We start from the raw sequence: 23,567 nt of genomic DNA on the forward strand, positions 1-23,567 counted from the left end.
GCTATTACAGGCAAAAAATGTGGTGAAAAAAAAAAAAAATCCAAGAGGTGATGGTGTGCACCATTTGTTGAGTTGGCATGGAATGACCCCGGTGCAGTTTTTCTGCAGTGGGATTTTTAGCCCATTGACTTTATACACGTTTTCAAACCACCATTTTGGTAACTTGGCAATCTTCAATCGTCATCAAAGTTAAAGCCAAGGAAGACCTTTATACAAAAATAATGCCAAGAGTATGACGTCATGAAATCACGTATTTAAAGTTGCAGTTTTTCTGCAGTGGGATTTTAAGCCCATTGACTTTGTACACGTTTAACTTCGTACAATTTTTGAAGATGATTTCTATTTTTAAAATTTAGGTAGCTACGGTATACTATATTTCCTACGCCTAATAAAACCACCTACAGCGAAAAAGCCATTTGCTCCGTGCATAAGACGGACAAAACTCTAGTTTTTTTGGCTTTTCCGCAAAAAAGCGGAAAAGCCTTTCTTTTTGTTCTCATTTTTTTTCTTTCTTCTTCTTCTTCTTCTTCTTCTTCTTCTTCTTATTCTTTTTGTCGCCTAAATCCCATAGACTTTGTACACGTTTTTTCTCAGTGCCACTTTTGGTATTAATCTTCGTCATACATCATTCAAATTAAGCATAGTCATAGTCATTATAGCAGAGATGTGCCCCGAAGAATGACGTCATGGTGACGTCATTGGCTAATTTATTATAGATTTTTGAATATTTAATTTTTCCCATAGACTTTGTACACAAAAATTAAGAAAAAATTGTCGATTTTCAAAGGGCATTTTTGACTGTTTGCCAGTAATTCATTTAGATCACTCTTTGTCCAAGCAAAGACCCTAATTCAAACAACATTGTGTAATGATGACGTCATGATGACGTCATCAGGTGTTTATTTATAGGCAATTAAATTGTGACACTTTTAATATTTAAAAATGCATAAGAAATCAACCGTACGCGTCCGCAGCATTCTTTTGCCGGCAAGTGGTAGAGTAGGTTAAGGTCTTCATTTCATTCAGTGTGCGTGCAATCACGTGACCCTTGCTTCCGGTCGAAAAAAGCCCAAACCGGAAGTGGCTTATTATTTGAAAGTGGTAATAGATATGAACTTGCTTTCAACGGTGTTAGTCTTTTGGCCGATAGTATTCTTCAAATCATCTACCGATGACGTCATGCAATCTTCGAGCGCCCTCTAGCGACAGGTTGAAAATTAGCAAAAATGTATTTTGAATAGATGTCTGTGGCGAAGTTTGTCGGAATAGCCTAAATATTGGTGTATATGATGACCTTGACCCACTTAAGACGTGTGCGAAGTTTTAGGCGAATGACGTCATTAGACCGGAAGTTATAATGAAAAGACCCTTTTTCAATTGAAAATTCCTGAAAACTCAACCATGGCAGTTTTTATATTTGTTTTTACTTTGTCGATTAAAGGGTAGGTCTAAAACATTTCAAATATTCGAGGAGATAAGCGAACTCGAACATACCCTGCGCACGCTTAAAACTTCACGTTGACAATACCTCTGCTTCAAAACATGCACAGGACAGGACATCCACAATGTACATGTACATGCACATACATGTACATCGTTTGTCAGTCAGCATGCAGCGCACGTGTTGCTGAGGTCGAATCCTGTCCACGGTGACCGTTTTAGCCGATTTTCGGCTAACTTTGACAAATTTTATGTTCATGCATGCGCATAGACAGGGACGTATTATAGCCCTTTTGGCATTAATCTTTGTCAGATATCATTGAAAGTTGGCATAAGCATAGTCCCTATAGCCGAGATGTGTCCCGAAGAGTGACGTCATAGTGACGTCATCAAGTGATTTATTATGGATTTATGAATAATTAATTTTTCTCATAGACTTTGTACACAGCTTTCTCCGCAAGTCTTTTCCTATACAACACTGATATATCTTACTGAGTAGTTCTGAACTTTGGCCGAGAATTACTATGAGAAGGAAAAAGAAATCGTATTTTTTTACGTATGCCATTTTATTGAAAATATTCCCAAGAGTCAGAATATCAAGTAATATTTTATAAAAATGTTTCAGTTTAAAGGCAAATCACGTTTTTATAGGTGCAGTTTTTCTGCTGTGGGATTTTTAACCCATTGACTTTGTACACGTTTTCAAGCCACCATTTTAATAATTTGGCGATCTGGAATCGTCATCGAAGTTACTGCCAAGGAAGACCCTCATACAAAAATTATGCCAAGACTATGACGTCACGATGACGTCATCACCTAATTTTTTATTGATTTTTGAAAATTTGCGTGCATATTGTGAAGTCTTATATCTACAGAAATGTAAGTCCGATTGGGTTGAAACTTGGTATGTGGCTATACCAGGATGTGTTATAGATTAAAAATGAGGTGACGTCATGATGACGTCATCCTGAGATTTTATATGAATATTTGATTTTTTGGACCTTTTAACCATATCTCCCGAACGCAACATGCAAAATGCAAAATTCTTTTTTGCATTAGGTCTGTTAGGTAATAGGTATTCACACAAAACTTGAAAAATGTGTGACGTCATCATGACGTCATCAAAATGCGATTTTTCAAAACTCATATAAGGAAAGGTCCAATTGTCATGAAACTTGGAGGGTAGGTTGTTAATCATACTAGTATGCAAAGTTTGAAATGACGTCACGATGACGTCATCAAAAATTTAAAAATAATTGTCGATTTTCAAATTGCATTTTCGACTCTTTGCCAGTAATTTATTTAGATCACTCTTTGTCCAAGCAAAGACCTTGTACACACGCACATACATCGTATTGCCGAGGTCAAATCCTGTCCAAAGTGACCGTTTTAGCCGATTTTTCGGCTAACTTTGACAGATATTATGTTCATGCATATTCAGGGCATATTATTGATTAAAAAAAATCATAATGTGGAAAAGCCCTATGTTCTGTTGCAAACAGACATAGACCTCTAGTTTCTTTTTCTTTTTTTTTTTCTCCTTTTTCAGACTTTTTCTCCATAGGTTTAACACACGTTTCTTCTACCACTCCACTTTGCCACTTTTTAAAATCCGATTGATTTCAGACTTGGTACATACTTAGACCACCACCCACAGATGGTCCTAGAAGAAATTTGTGATCATGACGTCATCAGGTGTCAGGTTACATCAAATTAAAGATGCATTTTTCCCCATAGGGTTTGTACACGTTTTAAAACACACCAGTTTGGCATCTTCATAAATCCGATCGACTTTAAACTTAATTCATACTTAGACCACCACCCACAGATGGTTCTAGACGAAATTCGTGATCGTGACGTCATCAAGTGTCAGGTTACGTCACATTAAAGATGCATTTTTCCCCATAGGGTTTGTACATGTATTAAAACGCTCCATTTCGGCACTTTCGTAAATCCGATCGACGTTACACTTGGTACACACTTAGACCACCACCCACAGATGGTCCAAGAAGAAAATTTGTGATCGTGGCGTCATCAGGTGCTCGGTTACGTCACATTAAAGATGCGTTTTTCCCATATGTTTTGTACACGTTTTAAAACATTCCACTTTGGCACCTTCGTAAATCCGATCGACCTCAGTCTTGATACATTTTTAGACCACCACCCAAAGATGGTCCTAGAAGAAATGCGCGATCGTGACGTCATCAGGTGTTGGGTTACATCACATTAAAGATGCATTTTTCCCCATAGGGTTTGTACACGTTTTAAAACACTCTACTTTGGCACTTTTGTAAATTATGCGATCGACGTTAGACCTGGTACACACTTAGACTACCACCCACAGATGGTCCTAGAAGAAATTCGTGATCGTACCAATGCCGAGATGGGTTATAGATGAAAATTCATGTGATGTCATCATCAAATGTCATGTGACGTCCCTTAAAGGGGCATTTTGTTCTTCATAGGCCTATATTTACAGACCTATATGTTCGATTTGGTTATAACTTGACATGTACGTATAATGTGCTGTTATAGATGACATTTTTAGTGACGTCACTGATTGTTCATCACGTGCACAGAGTATTTTGAATATCCGAAACAGCTTGTGTTTGTCCACAAACACATCTCTAGTTCTTTTTTTTTTTCTCCTTTTTCAGACTTTTTCTCCATAGGTTTAACACACGTTTCTTCTACCAGTCCACTTTGCCACTTTTTAAAATCCAATCGATTTCAGACTTGGTACATATTTAGACCACCACCCACAGATGGTCCTAGAAGAAATTCGTGACCGTGACGTCATCAGGTGTCGGGTTACGTCACATTAAAGATGCATTTTTCCCCATATGTTTTGTACATGTTTTAAAACACTCCACTTTGGCCTCCTCGTAAATCCGATCGACCTCAGACTTGATTCATACTTAGACCACCACCCACAGATGGTCCTAGAAGAAATTCGTGACCTTGACGTCATCAGGTGTCGGGTTACGTTACATTAAAGATGCATTTTTCCCCATATGTTTTGAACACGTTTTAAAACACTCCACTTTGGCATCTTCGTAAATCTGATCGACTTTAGACTTAATTAATATTTAGACCACTACCCACCGATGGTCCTAGGCGAAATTCGTGATCGTGACATCATCAGGTGTCAGGTTACGTCACATTAAATGCATTTTTCCCCATAGGGTTTGTACACGTTTTAAAACGCTCCATTTCGGCACTTTCGTTAATCTGATCGACGTTACACTTGGTACACACTTAGATCACCAATCACAGATGGTCCATGAAGAAATTCGTGATTGTGACGTCATCAGGTGTCATATTACTTCACATTAAAGATGCACATTTTCCCTATTGGTTTTGTACACGTTTTTCTTCGTACTTAGATCACCACCCACAGATGGTCCTAGAAGAAATTCGTGACCGTGACGTCATCAGGTGTCGGGTTACGTCACATTAAAGATGCATTTTTCCCCATATGTTTTGTACACGATTTAAAACACTCCACTTTGTCCTCTTCGTAAATCTGATCGACCTCAGACTTGATACATACTTAGATCACCACCCACAAATGGTCCTAGAAGAAATTCGTGACTGTGACATCATCAGGTGTCGGGTTACGTCACATTAAAGATGTATTTTTCCCCATATGTTTTGTACACGTTTTAAAACACTCCACTTTGGCCTCTTCGTAAATCCGATCGACCTCAGACTTGATACGTACTTTGACCACCACCCACAAATGGTTCTAGAATAAATTCATGACCGTGACGTCATCAGGTGTCGGGTTACGTCACCTTAAAGATGCATTTTTCCCCGTAGGGTTTGTACACGTTTTTAAACACTCCACTTTGGCACTTTCGTAAATTCGATGTACTTTAGACTTGGCACACACTTAGACCATTACCCACAGATGGTCCTAGAATAAGTTTGTGATCAAGACGTCATCAGGTGTTGGGTTAAGTAACATTAAAGATGCATTTTTCCCCATAGGGTTTGTACACGATTTAAAAAATTCTACTTTGGCACTTTCGTAAATCCAATCGACGTGAGACTTCGTACACACTTAGACTACCACCCACAGATGGTCCTAGAAGAAATTCGTGATCGTGAGATTATCAGGTGTAAAGTTACTTCACATTAAAGATGCATTTTTCCCCATAGGTTTTATACACGTTTTTCTTCAATTCATACTTTGGCACGATATGTCTGATTGACTTTTCTCTTGGCAGATGACATTCGAAGTGACTTCATCGAGTGTTCATCACGTGCAGAGAGTATTTTAAATATCCGAAACAGCTTGTGTTTGTCCACAAACACATTTCTAGTTTTATCTAATTGTTATCCTATGCTATGCTAGATTACATATAGGTTCCATTATTTTAACTTTTCATGTACATTTGGAAATAGCTGAATAAATGTCATTATTGAAAGTAAAGAAAATACACACAGCAATTTTAAAAATCTTCGCAAATGCTAAATAGTGGTTAACTTAAAAATAGAGTACATCATTTGTCATTTGTGCATTTGTTTCGTTTGAAGCAACAAAAGTGCTCAAAATCCAAAGGTTTAGATTTTGAAAAGCTAAAACCCATGCATTTTTAGCTCTAGAATGCTGAATATTTCGAGAAAATAATATTCTAGGTTCTCAATTTCATTTCAAAAGTTGCCAAGTCATATTAAGAAATTTTCCTAAAATCAGCAACCAAAACACGTCCTCAATCACCCGATGTCACGCACTGAACTGACGAAAAATACCAACTGCGTGCTTGTGCGTCGTGTCGACGCTTGCGTGCACCCATTCACGGATTCGCTCAATTACAAACCAACTACTGACAGAAATTTAAAAAAAAATTGTCACTCGACGCATCTTTGGAAATGACCTTCTTGTACTTTTTTCTTCAAAATGACAGCATGCCAGAAGGAATAATGTTCACATGGGGTTAAGTGCCACTATCTTTAAACCAAGTAAGCTTTCCAACAATAATTTGGTCATTTACTTTTTTGGATATCTGCAAATGATCTACTCCACCTTCAACCAGTTCGCACCGGAGGCCGTGTATACACACAAAAGTTTTGCGGTATTCGAAACGGATGACAGATAAACACGTAGAGAGCGAGGCTGGAAATATCTGTCAGCGACCCGCTTGCAGCAAGCAAGGCCGGAAATATGAGTGTGCTGCCCGAGGGTGATGGCTTCAACCCGCCTGGCTTGAGGTCGAGTGAAATGTAATCCCGCGCCTCATTCCGTTCTTGTCAAAATAATCCCAGCGTGAACTGGTTAAATAAGGCTGATACTGACCTGCTGTGCATGTGCTGAACTGCCAGAACCAGCTGAACGAACCAATCCATGATCAGGGTTTGGTCAACCTGTCGTCCTGACTTCTTGTAAGCTGTGATCTTATCGTCCAGATCCCCACCCTACAAAAATAAAAGTTTCCAAAATGTGCACTTATCCACAAAATAAATTCAAGGCTAGCGTATCCTGCTTTTAAATGAAGAACATGCTGTTGTTGGAAACTTTTTATGTTTATGTTCAATCTAAACAAACTGGATAGTCCATTGAGAAGAACCTTGCTTCTTTCGGATAATTCTTATTTTTTTGTTTTCGCTTTTGACCTTAAACCTTATTTTCCCTGCGAAATAAAGCAACCATTAACAGTATAATATTAACTCTAGCAAATGAACAACAACTGTTACAGGTACCGGTATGAATGTATTAACCCTTACTCTCTGAGGGTAGTTTACTGCATGTCAGTTGGTTATGCCAATGCCCTCCAGCTGCAGTATATTGGAGGATAAACTATCTTGACTGTGAAGGCTCCAATTGGCAGGAGTTGGAGGCCCTGGAGGGTGCCTGATACTGACCAGCTGGGGGCACTCACTTTGTTATCAGAGGACTCTCATTGTTCTCTGTGGCATGTATTGGAGTGCCTGTCCAGTTACCCTTGAAATGACATGGCAGATATTGGAGGGCCATGCAAAAAACATAGGAGATTTTCTTGAGGCACATATTGGCATGCGTTGGAGGGTCTAGTAGGGTAAGGGTTAAAAGCATGGCTTGAGTGAGAGATAACTTAATGGACAATATAACAGTGTTTAGGTTTATCCTTTCTTTGTGCATTTTTTTATGCCACTAAAATCAGAGCTGTATAACAGATATCAAGTTACCCCTTCTTCCAAAACTAATCACTTTACAATAAAGTAACACACGCAGAAGTTGCAGAACTAAGCAACGGTCACAGCCTCATTATTAAATGCATTTGTCTACCCGAACAGAACTCAACCCATCAAACCCAAGTGGCATGTTTTGTTGGAATCTGTCAGGATGGGTACAGTACCCCTAAACTGAAGGTCTTTCACATTGGGTTGGCACACCTCCAGAATCAAAGTCAAAAATATGTGTGTGCAGTTTCCCATATGGTGTTGGAATTTGCCAGGATGGGTATGGTCCCTAGTACATCATGCTAGGGAGTTAGGGCTAAGATCAGAAAGCTTTGCTCTCACCTCGCAGTACTCTGTGATGATGCAGAAGAATTCCCCATCCAAGAAGCTGTCGTTAAACCTGACGATGTTTGGATGGTGGAGCTTGGAGAGCAGCTTAGCCTCATGCATGGCGTCTACTGTCTCATCAGGAGCTAAATCGCTGCATGATATCTCCTTCAGGACCTTCCTGTCATTGACCATGTCAAATTGCAAAAACAAAACAAAAACATTCTTTCATCTTGTTAAATTTGTAAGCTACTCCTGAGGGTTTACTTGTTTTTTGAAGTTATAGAGGGTGAGTAAAAAAAAAAGAAAACCCAAATGTTGGGACTATTGTTTTAGTGAAGTTCTGCATGTAGCACTTTCAATATCTAGCATATGAAAGCTCAATTCATGAGTATTCTTTTAGTACAAGAATCATTCAAATCACTTGTGTACTTTTCAAGTTACAGACTTTTAAACACAACCACCGTTTTAAAGTTCTGTCCACGGATAACAAAAAAAGGTGTGTGTTCTTTCAGCAAAACGAAAACAAATCACATAGGGATGTGTGTAAATTGTTTTCGGTTTGCTGAAAGAACGCACGCCTTTTGAGTGATCCGTGGACAGAACTTTAAAACGGTGGTTGTGTTTAAAATTCCGTAACTTGAAAAGTATGTAAGTGATTTGCATGATTCTTGTACTGAAAGATAGCTTATGAATTGGGCTTTTATATCCTAGATTTTGAAAGTGCTACATGCAGAACTTCAATAAAACAAAAGTCCCGACATTTGGGTTTTGTGTTTTTTGACTCACCCTGTACAACCTTGAATATGTATACTAGGACCTTTTGGCTGGGATCCATTCTCAATCCTTCAAAATCCTCTAATTACCGCCAGGTAATAATCGGATACAGCCTCATTCCTCCAAAAGCATCTGTTATTTCTTGCATTTGTGCAGTGGAGGGGTGACCACCGCCTCAATCCTTCCAACTCCTCCAACAATCATTGTAATACAATGAGGAATTGTTGATGATATCCAGAAGTGGTGCGGATAACATCTGGTATAATCTAGGCATAATTTATGCATTGCTATTGCATAAACAACAAGGTGCAGCTTAAGACCTTGACCCAATGCATCCTTCAAAATCAATTGGCGCTAAAATGGCATACAGCCTCAATTCTCTCCAAAATCCCCCCAAACTGCCTAGTTGATTTTGGAGGATTGAGGAGGGTTAGGGTTACAATTCGCACAATTTTTCTGCTACGTTAACCCTAACCCTCCAGGGTATGTTTGCTAGAACCCTGCCAAACGTAGCAACATGCAACACACAAGCCTGCCAAATGCAGCAAGATCCATCAGGGGAAAAGTCTCGAGGCCAACACTGCCTGAGATTCCCTGGTCACCGCATGCAGCAGGATAGAACTGTGGCATTGTTCAATGGGATCGCCTTAGCTCTCATTGTTGGTAGCTGAATGCATCAAAGTGCACCAGTTCTTTTCACCTGATACACTACGTTGCATCTGGCAAGATTAGGATTAATCTTAAGGTTTCTGCTGAGCGATTTTGTGAAACTGGTTCCCGTACTTACCATTCCTCCTCCCCTTTGCTGGTGTTTGCCTTGGTGTCGTGCACCAGGTAAGCCGTGCCATAATTGCCACTGCCTAGCTTCTTCTCCACCACGTACCGGTTGGCCAAGACCCGATGGTCACTCTTGTCGTCCTTGGGCTTCTTGACACCTCGCGCTGGAGGCATGGCGGCATGTAGACCTTTGAGTTGCAGGGGCTGAGGAGGAAATGTAAGGATCACGTCAGGTTTTCAGTGCAGCAAAAATAGCAGAATGAATTTGAAGCTTGTGTTCAAGGATCTGTGACAACACTGCATTAACCTACCGCCTTTTAACATGGTCTTGCGATAGTAGGGTTGGAAAGAATTCCATACCTGGACATCACTTGACACCCTGTGCACAAACCTAATGAGAGTGGTCTGAAGAAAAAAAAACACCTCACGTTCCACCACCCCTGCCTCACTGAGGCCGGGGCCTGGGCCAGAGTTGTATTTATTTGGAATTGGGCGAGTTCGACACCTTAGCCCCATAAATGTGGCCAATTTACTGGACTACCACCATAAATAAAGGCCACACTTCCACCATGTACAAAAACATGTCGAACTTTGTCAAATTTTGATTTCACATTTAGGCTTAGTTTGTACTGTAGTTTCTTTTTGCTTTAGAAGCATACTCGCCCTCTTTATAGGCTAATCAGAAAGTGCTGCCTTTGGAAAGATTTCCATATACGAAGTTCACTAATTTTCCTCTGTATTGACCAACCCCCCAGATAGCAATTTCATGTCATCAAAGTTAATTTGAGCAGTGAGAAAATACAAGCATTTTCTTAGAAAACAGTCCAATCTCATAGGGTTTGTACACAGGGTGTTGAGTGAACTTCGTATATGGAAATCTTTCCCTGCCTTTTTCAAATGCCTAATTTTCATGAAATTTCATGTTGAAATTTTGATACGCAAACGTGTGCAAACGAATCTGGAAATGTCACGAAAATAGGCATCTGAAAAAGGCAGCACTTTCTGATTTAGAGGGTGAGTATGCTTCTAAAGCAAAAATAAACTACAAACTAAGCCCAAATGTGAAAATCAAAATTTGACAAAGTTTGACATGTTTTTGTACATGGTGGAAGTGTGGCCAAGCTTTATTCAATACGGAGGTAGTCCAGTAAATTGGCCACATATGGAGTTAACTATCGACACCTGTGCTAGTGAGTGCTACGTATGCGTACTGTGTACATCATGGAGGAACTATTCCTTCCTCCATGCGTATTAGCCCCATAAATGTGGCCTATTTACTGGACTGCCTCCGTAAACATAGGCCACACATCCACATGTTCAAAAACGTGTCGACTTTGCCAAATTTTGATTTTCACATTTAGGCTTACTTTGTAGGTTTTTTTTGCTTTAGAAACATTCCACCCTCTATATAGGCCAATCAGAAAGTGCTGCCTTTTTCAGATGTCTAATTTTTGTAAAATTTCATGTTGAAATTTTGATACGCAAACGTGTGCAAATGTATCTGGAAATTTCACGAAAAATGGACATTTGAAAAAGGCAGCACTTTCTGATTAGCCTATATAGAGGGTGAGAATGCTTCTTAAGCAAAAAAAACTACAAAGTAAGCCTAAATGTGAAAATCAAAATTTGGCAAAGTCGACACGTTTTTTGTACGTGGATGTGTGGCCTATGTTTACGGAGGCAGTCCAGTAAATAGGCCACATTTATGGGGCTACATGCGTACATGACGTAGCTAAACGGATGTTCTTTCTTTTGCAACTTTATTTAAATGATTGCCTTTACAATTAAAATGAAAAAAACCTGAGTAAACATTTCACTGAAGTTACCTTTCTGATAAAAGTCCATTTAAAAGCTCAATTTTAATCAAACTTCAACCCTCAAAAGATATTTTATTCTTACCTGGAAAAAAGTGGAAGCGGGACGTCGCAGTGTTGCCAGGACATGAACGCTACTGTATCATCTCTGGGACCCGACTCGTACTCATACATGAGACAGCCACACAAAAGTACCGAAACCAAACTAGCCATTAATTGTGAAAGGCGCCCTCTGCATACTTGTAAATGCGTGAGTGATTGATGATCACGTACGTGCGCGCGTGCGCGCGTGACATGGCGACAAGGGGCGCGAATGCATGTATGATGAGTGTACCCTAACGTGGCGCACTTCGAAGCATACCCAAATTTCCTCGTGTAGTGTTGCCAAACCTCTTTGTTGACAAACCTCAAATTCATGCAGTGAAATACTGGTACTTTTACCTTATTAATGCTTGCTGTTTAACCTCTGTGAACAATTTCGGTTTCATAAAATTTAAGCCGAAATTAAAAAACGGTGGCGTCCGGAAATTGGGCACAATTTGGCGGAGTGTTCCCTAACGTGGCGCACTTAAATAAATCTCGGGAAATTCCAAATTAACATTTAAGAATTTCTGAAAACTTTATAAATTCTGATAAATCATTATTATCTCTACTTACATACCCAGCCAGATGTTTGTCACAAAATTATTTTCTTATTTTTCGGGGCATTTTCAAAGGGTTCACTTTGCACTTGAAAATAAAATCGGAAAATCACGCCAAAATAAGTTTTTCTTTTAACTTTGTAGCGGGTAAATAAATTCGCGATTTATGAACGGGAGTGTTTATAACTTGATGAAATTTCACTTTCTGTGAAATTTCAGTTAAAACTTTTGCTCTAGCTAGGCGCTACAGGCGAAAAATCAAAGTGCGCCACGTTAGGGGGCGCGCCACATTAGGGTACATCAACAATAGTGCGGAAGTCGGAAGTCAGTCACACAGCTGTTAGTGTTACTCACTGAGTCATGGTGTAGTATGTAGTCAACCCGTAAGCAAGGTAGGTATGCCCCAAAGAAAGAACATTTTTACTGCCATAACGGTCGTTAGAAATTCAACAAAGATTTCTTCGAAAGAATGTATGAAGAGAATTAGCTCTACTGAGTGGAGCGTTGAATTACGGGTACCCCTCCATATATGGAGGGGTACCCGTAATTCAACGCTCCACTCAGCTAGAGCTAGAAGAGAATATTGTATGATGACGTACATGTGTATGGCCACTTCATCTCAAAGGTCTGTCATGGAAAAAATGTTGCAACCTGACGCCACTTCCGCGATTGTGTTAAAAGTCTATGGAGAGTCGAGGCAATTTTCTAAGTATTTCCTAACAAAATTGGAAATGTTTCTCAGTCCCAGATTCATGTCTTAAGTCTTATCATCGTTTTTGCCATGACTGAAAAAGTGACGTCAGGTTGCAACATTTTTTCTGGAAACACTTTGAAAATGTTCTTGAAAGTTTGAATGCAACATTGGTGTTTTTGCAATGCCGGAACGATGGCAGCTGCAGTTGAATATTGCGTTACGGCTGCCGTAACATATAGCCACTGCCTATATATTATTTGACGTTTGATGCGTCCGCCATCCATTCCATATCATGCACGCTCAAAACTAACCCAACAAGTTGGAGTGATGTTTCTTAATGCCTTGCCAACTGTATCCAGTTGGTATCCAGATTCAGATTCAGAATTTTTTTTTAAATAGCTGGAATTTGCATCAGGGGAGTTGTATATCATTCCAGAGTTTGGTTGATTATCATTACTGACATATTTTATAACTCCTAGTACATGTATAAACTGCATATGATGTAAATATTCCTACTTATAACCTGATTAACCTGAAGAGCGAAAAATGTTAGTGAAGTTATTTGAATCTCATTCTTTTTTTGTTTCGCACAATTTAAGATCAGTCGTTAAGCGTTGCAAGTTGAATCAGGATACTGCATATATATACTGACATGTATGTGGGGGATTTAGGCTGTGTAGATTCATTAACGACCACTGTCTGTTACTGGTGCTTGTTTAACAGTTTACTGCAAACACACATATGTCTTATGTTCATCATTTATTCAACAAACTGTCAGGATTGTGAGTAATCTTTATCTCCAGAGCATTGGCACAGTTACATGTAATTCTCACATCTGTTAAAAGATAATGCTCACACAGTGATGATCTCCAATATCGCACAGTACATGAAATGCCTCCAAAGTCGTACACTGCAAATGTTATACACTCTGTAGTTTGCTGTACTAGTCAACAAGACACTTAGGTGGCCATGCATACAGTCACGCGACAATGTAGTACGATGAACTTTCGAAATACTTAACAGTCAAACAACACAAGAATGATCCAACGATAATTATAACGATAAGCGAATATCCCCCCGAATATGTGATTTGCAGATTATAGGCCTATGTAAGCGACGAAGAAGGGACCAGTTCAAAACCAAATGGCAGTTCTTACACAGCTTAATCAAAGTGATCCTTACTCAGCAGGCCGTGAAGGCAATTATCAGCTAAGTTTGTGGCCTCAAATAACTACATTTCTCCAGAAACGAAGTGATTTCTCAACAATAATTCTTCACAAACTAACAAGCGACATGTCTCCTTTCACTTCCGTACGTTGCTCGGTTACTGGAAACAGCGCCCTCCATCGGCACTTACAAGATTGTAAACAAACGTTCATTCATAAATTTTCGTCCGGAACAATGTACTTCCTATAAGTTCAAGAGTTACAAGTTGGGTTTGACTGGTTGATGGACAATCACGTGTTAATCCCATGTCCATGTGTTTTACTGTACAGCCATTCCATGGTGACTCGCGTGACATTTGAACAAAATGTAAAGTTTTAATGCATTACTGTTGTTAACCTGGCATTTATTCAACTCAAATTAGCATGTATTCGAGTCAGGGCATTGTGAATTTATGGTTTAGTCTTTATATGATTACTTTAAAATCGTTATTTTTTCATGTATCACAGTTTCTTTGACGTGACTCGCATGACAGGATAGAAAAAGGGATTTTTGACATCCCTTGATTCAAATAGCTTTTCCTATGGATCTACCAGTGTTCTAAAAATTATTCTTACTGAACTTAGAACTTAATACCCTCACCCAATACATGCATAAGTTGTATTGTGCCAAATATCCCTTGTTGTAAGAAATGGCCTGAAGAAAATGTGACTCGCGTGACACAAATGCGTGACTCGCGTGACACAGTAGCTTTTCACTTTCACATTATAACTGTAATTTTAGTATAACAAATCAAATCATAATATTATATTAATAAAAATGATTTACCTGTGAATACCTTATGAAAGAGCGTGAAAACTGCTATTTATCCCTTTACTTTGGCAAATGTTGGGGGTGGAAATCTGGTTTAAACACAATATCCTTAACAATGACATAGAGAGAAAAAAATGTTTTGGAATTTAAGTTACAAAGTGATGTCATCAATCCACGGGTGATTATTTCAGGAAAACAGTTGTAATTCTTGGTCATGTAGAGTCACAGTTTCCTTAAAAGGTTAGAGCTGCAATTAATGATGCGGTTGTATAGGAATGTATACAGTACAGTCGAATCTCGTTTGTACAAACTCTGTTAATACAAAATTCTGGTTATAACAAACATAAAGCCTTAGTCCCGACTGTGCATTTATGTGCACAATGAATGGGACTGATGTTCCTCTTAGTACAAAATTCTGATATAACAAACAATTTGGCTAGGTTCGAACAAGTTTGTATTAACGAGACTCGACTGTATATACATTTGTAAAAAACTGATTCAATTTCTTGTTACATAACTAATGCTTTTAAAGACTTAATTCGAATTCAATAATTTAATAGGGCCTATTGCACTGTTTCTTTGTACATGTATTACATGTAAATGAAACATTCCTGGCTTGTTACCAGGCGCGGATCCAGAGGGGGGGTTTTGGGTGTCAACCCCCCCCCCCCCCAGCTCTGTCCAAAAAAAAATTCTCATACAAATTCCCGAAGAATAAATCGAACCCCCCCCCCCCCCCCGTGACACCCCCAAAAACATTATACTGGTCTAAGGTCCGCCTGTTCAAAATACGGTACACCATTCTGTAATATGTTCATCGAATTTGAACAGCGCTCCCGATTGAAATTGGTACCAGCCCCCCCCCCCCCCACCCCCCGTCCCCCGTCCCCCACCCTCCCCATTTTTTTATTTTACGGAGGCCAAGTGTCCGGAGAAAAAAATGTGTGTACATTTTCAGATTTTTTGGCTGATGAAACACCCCCCCCCCCCTGCAAAAATTCCTGGATCCGCCCCTGGTGACTCGCGTGACATACATCATGTGTGACTCGCGTGACATTCTTGAGATAGTTTTTTCTACAAGGGATGTAGAGCAAATACGAATATTCATACTTTTATTGATAGACCACCACTATTTCATTTACAAATATCAAACACTAGCTGAATCCCTCTCTAGTTATTAAGTAATCTGAAAAAAAGTCCTTTTTTTGTGACTCGCGTGACATATTTTTGAGGGTGTTTTCACGATGAAATAGTGGGAAAATACTGAAGACATTTGGAAAAATTCTCAATGTTTTATCAAATAGACTGGAATAGCTACCAAATGTATGCAGATAAAGCACAATCTTATGAATGAGCTTCAATTACTTCCTCAGTTTGTGATTTATACCCCTGACCCTCTGTTTCGCCCACAAAATTCATCCATGTTCAGGAGGCTGAAATTTTAATTCAAATGATTTATTTTAAAAAATCTTTTGAGATTTAGATGGTTTCAATATTCCTCTTATCAAATACAACTGACAAAAATTTATTCCTTTCACTTCAATTTTTGAGTTTGGTGATGACCCTTACATGGAATGGCCGACTAGTATATATTCTTTTTGTGAACTCGGTGGCAAAGATCTAAAACTACCAATTTTGCTGATCTTCAGAGGTTACTCACTTGCATCTCATTTGTGCACAAAACTTCACTTGATCCAGTAAATTTAATTATTTAGGCCCTATGATGTTAAAGGTTAGACTGCAATGCTATATGAGTACTGAATGTTTCGACATTGTCACCATATAACAATTTTACACTATTTCGGATCTATGGATGAGGAACATGGTGTTCAGCAAGAGACCTTGGTAATTTACACCTCAATTTATTCATGTACACATTTTATCCCCTTACAGGTGAATGTATAGCTGCAACTTGTTTCTCAGGGAGAAGATGGTACACACCTTTTCCATCAATCTTGGCTATTCAAGTGACTTCAATACAAGCTGCACTGCATGTTGACATTGCTAATCTTGCTGGTGCATCATGGGAGTCAAGGGACTTACTTCTATGATTGAGCAGCATCCGTCATTGTTCACAAGGCATTGCCTACATGATGCACGTCTCGTTATTGATGGCTATGCGCTCCTGTTCTACCTGTACCTAGATCGCCCTCCCTGTGATAATGGACACCATGGTGGCCGTTACCAGACCTTTTCGGCCAAGTGTCACCTCTTCTTTCTCAATCTTGCTAAGTGCAATATTTCTCCGTATCTTGTGTTTGATGGAGCCTTAGAGATGGACAACAAGAAGTTTGCAGAAACCAAATCTAGGAGCCAGGAACGTATCCGAACGGCTGTTGCTATTCCTAGTGGTAGCGGTGGGATAGCCGTTTCTCCTTGCAGTGTATTGGTGTTCATGAAGGTGCTGGATGATCTTGGCATTCAGTATGTATTTTGTGACTTTGAGGCAGATGCTGAAACTGCAGCTCTGGCTAATGCTTTGGACTGTGCAGCAGCTTCCCGTGACAGTGACTTCTACATCATGGACCTGAGAGATGGATACTTGCCACTGGACCACTTTGACTGGAAGAATCCTAGAAGGATTAAGGTGTCAGAAGCAGCAGCACAGCCAAGTGGGTGGAAGCATAAGAGGACAGCCAACCCATCATCGGGTCAGCTGTACATTGAGTGTATGAAGTACAAGAGTAGTGCCTTCTGCAAGATGTTCCATGTCAAGCAGGCATTACTGCCCATACTTGCAACTGCTGTTGGAAATGATTACAAAGACACCTTTGGAGCCTCTCTTGACCCATTCCAAAGCTTTGTTCGTTCCAAGTTTTTTCGATCAAAGGCGGGCAGGAGGAGCTACAACCAGATTGTTAGTTATCTTTCCTGGCTGAGTGAAAAGGAGACAAAGGAGGAAGCCATCAATGACATGGTCAGGCATGTGAGAGGAGCTGATCGAGAGAAACTGAGACGCTTGATTGATGCATCCCTTGAGATGTACCACTTTTCAGATAGCCTGACCGTGGCGCACTTTTCTGGTGGTCTGTTGAATCCTGAACGAAGTAAGTTGGCAGCGTGTGCTTCTGTACCACCCTGGTTTGTTGCTCTGCTGCATCAGGGAAAGGTTGCAGCAATGTGCGCCAATGTCCTTTGTAACAAAAGGGTCTTCCTTACAATTCAGGTGGAAGACTCTCGCCAGCCCAGTGCTGGGGGAGCATCACTTAACATCAGAGCCATCTTGTACGGCATCTTGCTTCAGGAGCAAAAGTCAGCCTCTAGAAGGCCACCAGTTGTTGAGGAGTATGCACAGTCATCTGGGAGTCTGAAGCACAGTATTGTCGAGCCAGCCCATGACATCGCTGGAGGTGATGGGCGGAAGCTAGCTTTGCCCAGTCTACAGGATATCCCAGGTATGTGTGAAACTGATCGCAGAGCAATTCTCCTTGCTACAGCAGGGATTGATGGCTCAGTCATTCGCAGCATTCCAGCGTTGTTCCAACTTGCTACTTGTGTGACTTTAAACTTGCTCAGTCATGCAGACCCACCTGTCTACTCTGACCAGATAGTAGCCCTTCTTGTCAGCTGGTTACATGGAGTTGCGGCAAGCAGGCAGAGATACATCAACAAAGGCCAAGGCACTCCAAAGCTCCTTCAAGTGGGCCTGGAAAACTCTGATGTGCATGCCATCCTCACAAACTGTAAGCCACATGAGAATAAGTACAAGGAGTCTCGACAGTTAGATGTGGATGTCATCCAGGCAATGGCACAGTGGCAGCAATGCATGCTTGACTTAGTCCATCTGAATAAAGTACTGCTTGGTCCATATGCATATCCTGACATGTCAGTCCTGTACAATGGTCCTCTGATTCACAGTCTCTGCATCATTCTGAAATCGATTTCTTCCACAGAGCAGCAATTACAGTGGGTGGTGAGAGAGCTCCTGCGTGGCACAAGGCCAAGAGTTCGCGCGTTGCTTGATCAGCTCCTTGAGCCCTCCTGGCCCTTTCTCATGCCAAGGAAGAGGACCAAGAAGAGAAAGAAGGGTAAGAAGGCATCATCCAGGCCAAGAACCTCAAAGCCATCCATGGACACCCCTCCTGCGAGAGGTGCTGAAGGTGCTGCAGAGGGAGACACTGTTGAAGTGACTTATGGTGTCCAGGTTTTCAGCAGGTTTGCTGCACTGGGACAGAATTAGTGAGATCCGCTAGTTCGATTACTTTGACCTGTATGTCTTTGATGCTGTGCATTCTGCTTATATACTTCAGTAGGCTATGGTGCACATCCTTTTTTGTTCTAATAGTGTTCAATTATTTTGATCAATAGAAGCACAATGACATACATTTGTACAATGTGACTGATATATCCCATTCTGTTTATTTTATAATATTTTATAGTAGTTTCTTGATGTTCAGAAGAAATTGATGTATCTTTTGTGTCAAATGTTCAAAGTATTACATATTTTTAATTTGGATATAATTGTTAAAGTATTTTACACTTCCTTCAAAAAGGTATTTGCCCTTTTGTATTTACCCTTTTATCAATTTAGTTGTGAGTTTCTGTTAAGCTTTTGATTGTTTGTTTTTCCCAGTACCATTTTGCTGGTTGTTTTTCATAGATACCGTTAAAGGGCATCCAATCTCAATTGAGAATCAAATGATATGAAATAGCTTCTTTCACCTCATTTTGGGAAACAAATGCATGTTAACAGTTCAAAACCACACGTAAATCTAATTGCACTGCCTGGCTTGAGGGGATAAATATTTTATCCAAGATTGAAACTTAACTTTAAACTTAACCTTAAACTTATAAAATGTGCACTGCATGTCAACTATCTATATTTGTAAAAGTTCCTATATTGTTCATTTTGAAATATCGGTGCAAAATCTATATTTTTGGTGCAATGGAGACATTAAAATACTTGACTCGTTAGATTCTAGTACAGATTTAAGAAGAAATTGTTCATGCTGTATGCTGTTGTCTTTGAAATTGACATTTGTTTGGTGAACAACTTAACCCTAATCCCGCTAAATGCAACAGAATGCAACAGAATGCAACAGTGGTAAAAAGTTGTTGCAAGTTCTTGCATTTAGCAGCCAACTCAAGTCACCATGCTTTGTTGCATCTTGTTGCATTTAGCAGGGCAACTGCTCACAAGGCGATACAAGAGTATCCACTGTTGCAGTTTGTTGTATTTAGCAGGGTAACTGCTTGGTGCCAGGGCTGGTATGCACTGGGTTCACTGCACAATGCTACAGACATTTAGCAGAGTAACTGCTTGGTGCCAGGGCTGGTATGCACTGGGTTCACCGCACAATGCTACAGAATCCACTGTTGCAATTTGTTGCATTTAGCATGGTTCTCATTTGTGTTGAGTGGAGTGGATATTGTTGCATTTAGCAGGGTACCTGAAGAATACCCATGGGGGGGGGGGGGGTCAGAGTTAGGTGTTTCCATACAAGATAAGAGGCAGATTGCAAATATAACCCACTATGCCTCATAATCATTTGATTGTCAAACCAAGTGTCTGTTTCAAGTTTTGAAGTTTGATTTGGTTTATTCTTCAGAGATTATCTTTTTTTTTTACTTTTGACTTAGGATTTTGAATGTGAGTTCAAAGATTATGATGTTGGCAGGTTTAATTGAATCTGTTAAGTATGCAACTTCATGTATAATTTTGCAAAAATTTTTAACTTTTATAACTAAATGAAAAATACTTCATGTGTAAAGTTATTATATATATTATATATCTTATAAAACTGCAAATTTTAGCTCAGTGCAGCTTTTAAGTTTACATTTATGCATCATGATTCTTTGTACATTTCCAGGATAACTGAATTTGAGAAATGTTTTAAAACTTCAATATATATGTGTATCTAATAAAAAAAGTGATTGAAAGAAACAAATGCGTATCATTGTTTTGAGGCTGATTAGAAACAGAAAAGGGCTGCAAAAAATAAATTAGGTCACTTTTAAAAGAAGATTTACCCACTTTGATCCCCAACCCAAAACCTTTTATGTTTATGCTAAAGTATGTAGTACAATGTACTGGTTTGGACTGGGTTGCATACAAGGGATGGATAGGGGAGGATATCATAGATAGATGATTGGAAAGGTCAACGTCGGCAGTACGTACGTTCTGTACTTTAAAAAGCGTCTTTGAAAAGCGGCAGGCTAAGTACATGAAAAAATATTTCAAGAAGTGGGCTAGGGGAAATATTTTACTCCTCTTGCTCAGTCTGGATCGATCCCCCGTCTTCCGCTTGCAGTGCACTTGCCTATCGAGAAGGATGTTATATTATACTGGTTTGGGTTGAAAATCAAATGGACGTCCGGACTTCAAAGGGGTGCATACCTATGTTCCCCAATACCGATGTCCCCCGAAATCCTTACCGTACAACCCTAACCCTAGCCCTAATCCCAAAGATTTCGGGGATCATCGGTATTGTGGGGAACATCGGTATTGGGGAACATCGGGTAGACCCCCTTCAAAGGCACTGGCAACAGACCTCTGTAAATTTACATGAAGGTAGGAAATACTTTGCACTATTTATTTAATTCGTGGTACCTTTTTGTATTTTTTTGTGTGGAGTGTATTCCGGCGCACCGGTGTCACGGTCTCACTTCTCCAGCGTGCTAGATTCTCCGGGTGAATGCGGCGGATAATTGAGCACGTTACAGTGCACGTTACATGAGCACGATACATGCTCATGTGTCCGCTGTGCTTACTTTTCCTCGGGCTGTTCTGAAGTCTACCAAGTCCATATGTAACACAGTGAGGGACACCCAAGAATGTGTTATGTAACACTTCCTGTGGGTCGATCTAGCTATTGAGCTTATTATAGAGAGGAGTATGGTCATTCCATTCCATGGTCTTGCAAGCACTCTGATTTGTGTTCCCAGCGTCGTGTGGGTGTGCGAATGGGTGGGTGTGACTACAAATTTGTATCCTTGTGGAGACACACACATAATAGGGAACAAAACATTGTAAAGGTCTCCACAGGGCAATTTCTATAAATGAATAGGTCTCCACAACCCTTACAGAAATGTCCCATGAGCATCCCATGGGATTCCCATGGGGTCCCATGGGATTCCCATGGGACCCCATGGGAAACCCATGGGGTCATCAAGAACACCATGTAAGTTAAAATGATCATCATGGGAAACCCATGGGAACACCATGGAGATTGCATGGACAACATGGGAACACCATGGGGATTTTACGAGCTCCATGGGAACACCATGGGGATTTTATGAGCTCCATGGGAACACCATGGGGATTTTACGGACACCATGGGAACACCATGGGGATTTTATTGACATCATGGGAACACCATGTGGAATTAATGAACACCATGGGAACATCATGGGAATTTATGGACACCATGGGAACACCATGGGAACCCCATGGCGATTTTATGGACACCATGGGAACACCATGGGGATTTTATGGACACCATGGGAACACCATTGGGATTGTATGTCACCATGGGAACACCATGGGGATATACTGGACACCATGGGAACATCATGGGGATTTTAGACACATGGGTACACCATGAGGATATGGGGATTTTAGACACATGGGTGTCTATGAGGATTCGGACGCCATGGGAACACCATAATGTGGGTGATATAAATTATGGATACTGTTGCGTTCCCTAATAGCAGTTCATGAAACATTTATTAGAGTCAACAATAATTCAATAAGTTGGAGTGAAACAGAGCTTTGGGGTGACAGTCACACATGTCAATACACTGATTTATTCATCTCATCACTTTACATAACTTTGTTAGATTTCATCAACCTATAAGGTTTCTCCTTTTGATAGTCTTTGGTAGCGTTATAGAGATAACAGGTTGGTGTCTACAAAGTCTATACATGTACTATGTACAATGGCAAAACCATGTCAACCAATACGAACTGAGTGGGCACCGGCACGATACGGGTTATCGACGGCCAGACCGAAGCGGGAGCGGTCCGCTACGGTAACCGGGAGGCAACGGTAACTGGACGGGGCCAGCAAGTGTACCAGGCCGCACTACAGTTCGAACCAAAGTGTGCATGTGGCGTATCGGGTATCCAAGGTCAATCGAGGCACTCTGCACCAAGGATAGTGTTTATGACAAGACCGGGCTAGCATAGCTGTGTATTACTATTTCACCAGCTTCTACACACTCCTCAAGGGATCTAGGAGAAGGATGCTTCATAATAACACTAGTACTAGTGATTGCACTATTACTTCACCGCGCCTCAACCACCGAGGGAGGCCGATGCTTCGTAGTGACAAGAGTCGCACAACAATCGGTCTGTCAGAGTCGAGTTCGTCGCACATCATACGATTTACCGCACAACATATAAGTTCGCCGCACAACTTTGGGTTTAGGGTTCGTTCGCACTACATTGGTTTCGTGGTTCGCCGCACTGCCGAAAGTGAGTAAAACCTCCGGTATTTATAGGCAGTAGAAGTCTCGGGATTAAATAATGCATGAGCACTGATTTAGGAATTAACCAATAGTAATCTTCCATGTCTTAGGGTCACATGACTAGTCACATGATTTACTAAGAGTGCCTAGTGCAAGAGACTAGAAACGTGTGCATTTACATAAGGGAAAACATGGAGAGAGGAGTGTGCAAATACAGAGAGAGATGTGTGCAAATAGTTAGATCAGAGTGCAAAAGTGTTTACACAACATCTCGAGCAACCTTGATGGAGTGAGTGACAAGCTAAAAGGTTACTGTGTCACAGGTTATTGACACCGCAGGATGTCTTACCACGCCCAGCTACGCGACCACGCAAGGGTAACATTCCATTCCCTCGAGCTAAGTACGGGACTAGAAAACTGGACCGTGAACTCCGGTTAGTGTTCATGGGTAACGCACGGGGGAGAGAAATGCTGCGTGCCGCTGAGCAGTCTCTCGGAGATCGCCAAAGCACGCATGCTATGGGGAAAGGAACTTAGCTCGCTGGG

At 40.4% G+C, this 23,567-nt stretch overlaps 2 protein-coding genes across 6 annotated transcripts in view; one reads left to right on the plus strand and one right to left on the minus strand.

Annotated features, from left to right (window-relative positions):
• Positions 1–11,492, minus strand: part of LOC119738812 (serine/threonine-protein kinase Nek11-like) — a 61,964-nt gene extending 50,472 nt beyond the window's left edge. For 3 of the 5 annotated variants that reach the window (XM_038213775.1, XM_038213776.1, XM_038213773.1), the window contains exons 1-4: positions 11,399–11,492; positions 9,497–9,693; positions 7,948–8,113; positions 6,743–6,861 (exon numbers count right to left, since the gene is read on the minus strand). In XM_038213775.1, the coding sequence (XP_038069703.1) occupies positions 6,743–6,861; positions 7,948–8,113; positions 9,497–9,660 (449 nt within the window). In that variant the 5' untranslated portion in view covers positions 9,661–9,693; positions 11,399–11,492. Of the gene's footprint in view, positions 1–6,742; positions 6,862–7,947; positions 8,114–9,496; positions 9,694–11,385 lie in introns of all 5 variants that reach the window. The other 2 variants (XM_038213777.1, XM_038213774.1) reach the window with 2 other exon arrangements.
• Positions 11,493–12,254: 762 nt separating this feature from the next.
• On the plus strand, positions 12,255–20,071 carry LOC119737389 (protein asteroid homolog 1-like). The gene is made up of 2 exons (XM_038211715.1): positions 12,255–12,333; positions 16,506–20,071. Exon 2 carries the CDS (start codon positions 16,636–16,638, stop codon positions 18,790–18,792), a length of 2,157 nt encoding a protein of 718 aa, XP_038067643.1. The 5' UTR covers positions 12,255–12,333; positions 16,506–16,635; the 3' UTR covers positions 18,793–20,071.
• The last annotated feature ends 3,496 nt before the right edge of the window (positions 20,072–23,567 follow it).

The sequence above is a fragment of the Patiria miniata genome, unplaced genomic scaffold (assembly GCF_015706575.1).
Source record: "Patiria miniata isolate m_02_andy unplaced genomic scaffold, ASM1570657v1 HiC_scaffold_3, whole genome shotgun sequence".
Lineage (NCBI taxonomy): Eukaryota > Metazoa > Echinodermata > Asteroidea > Valvatida > Asterinidae > Patiria > Patiria miniata.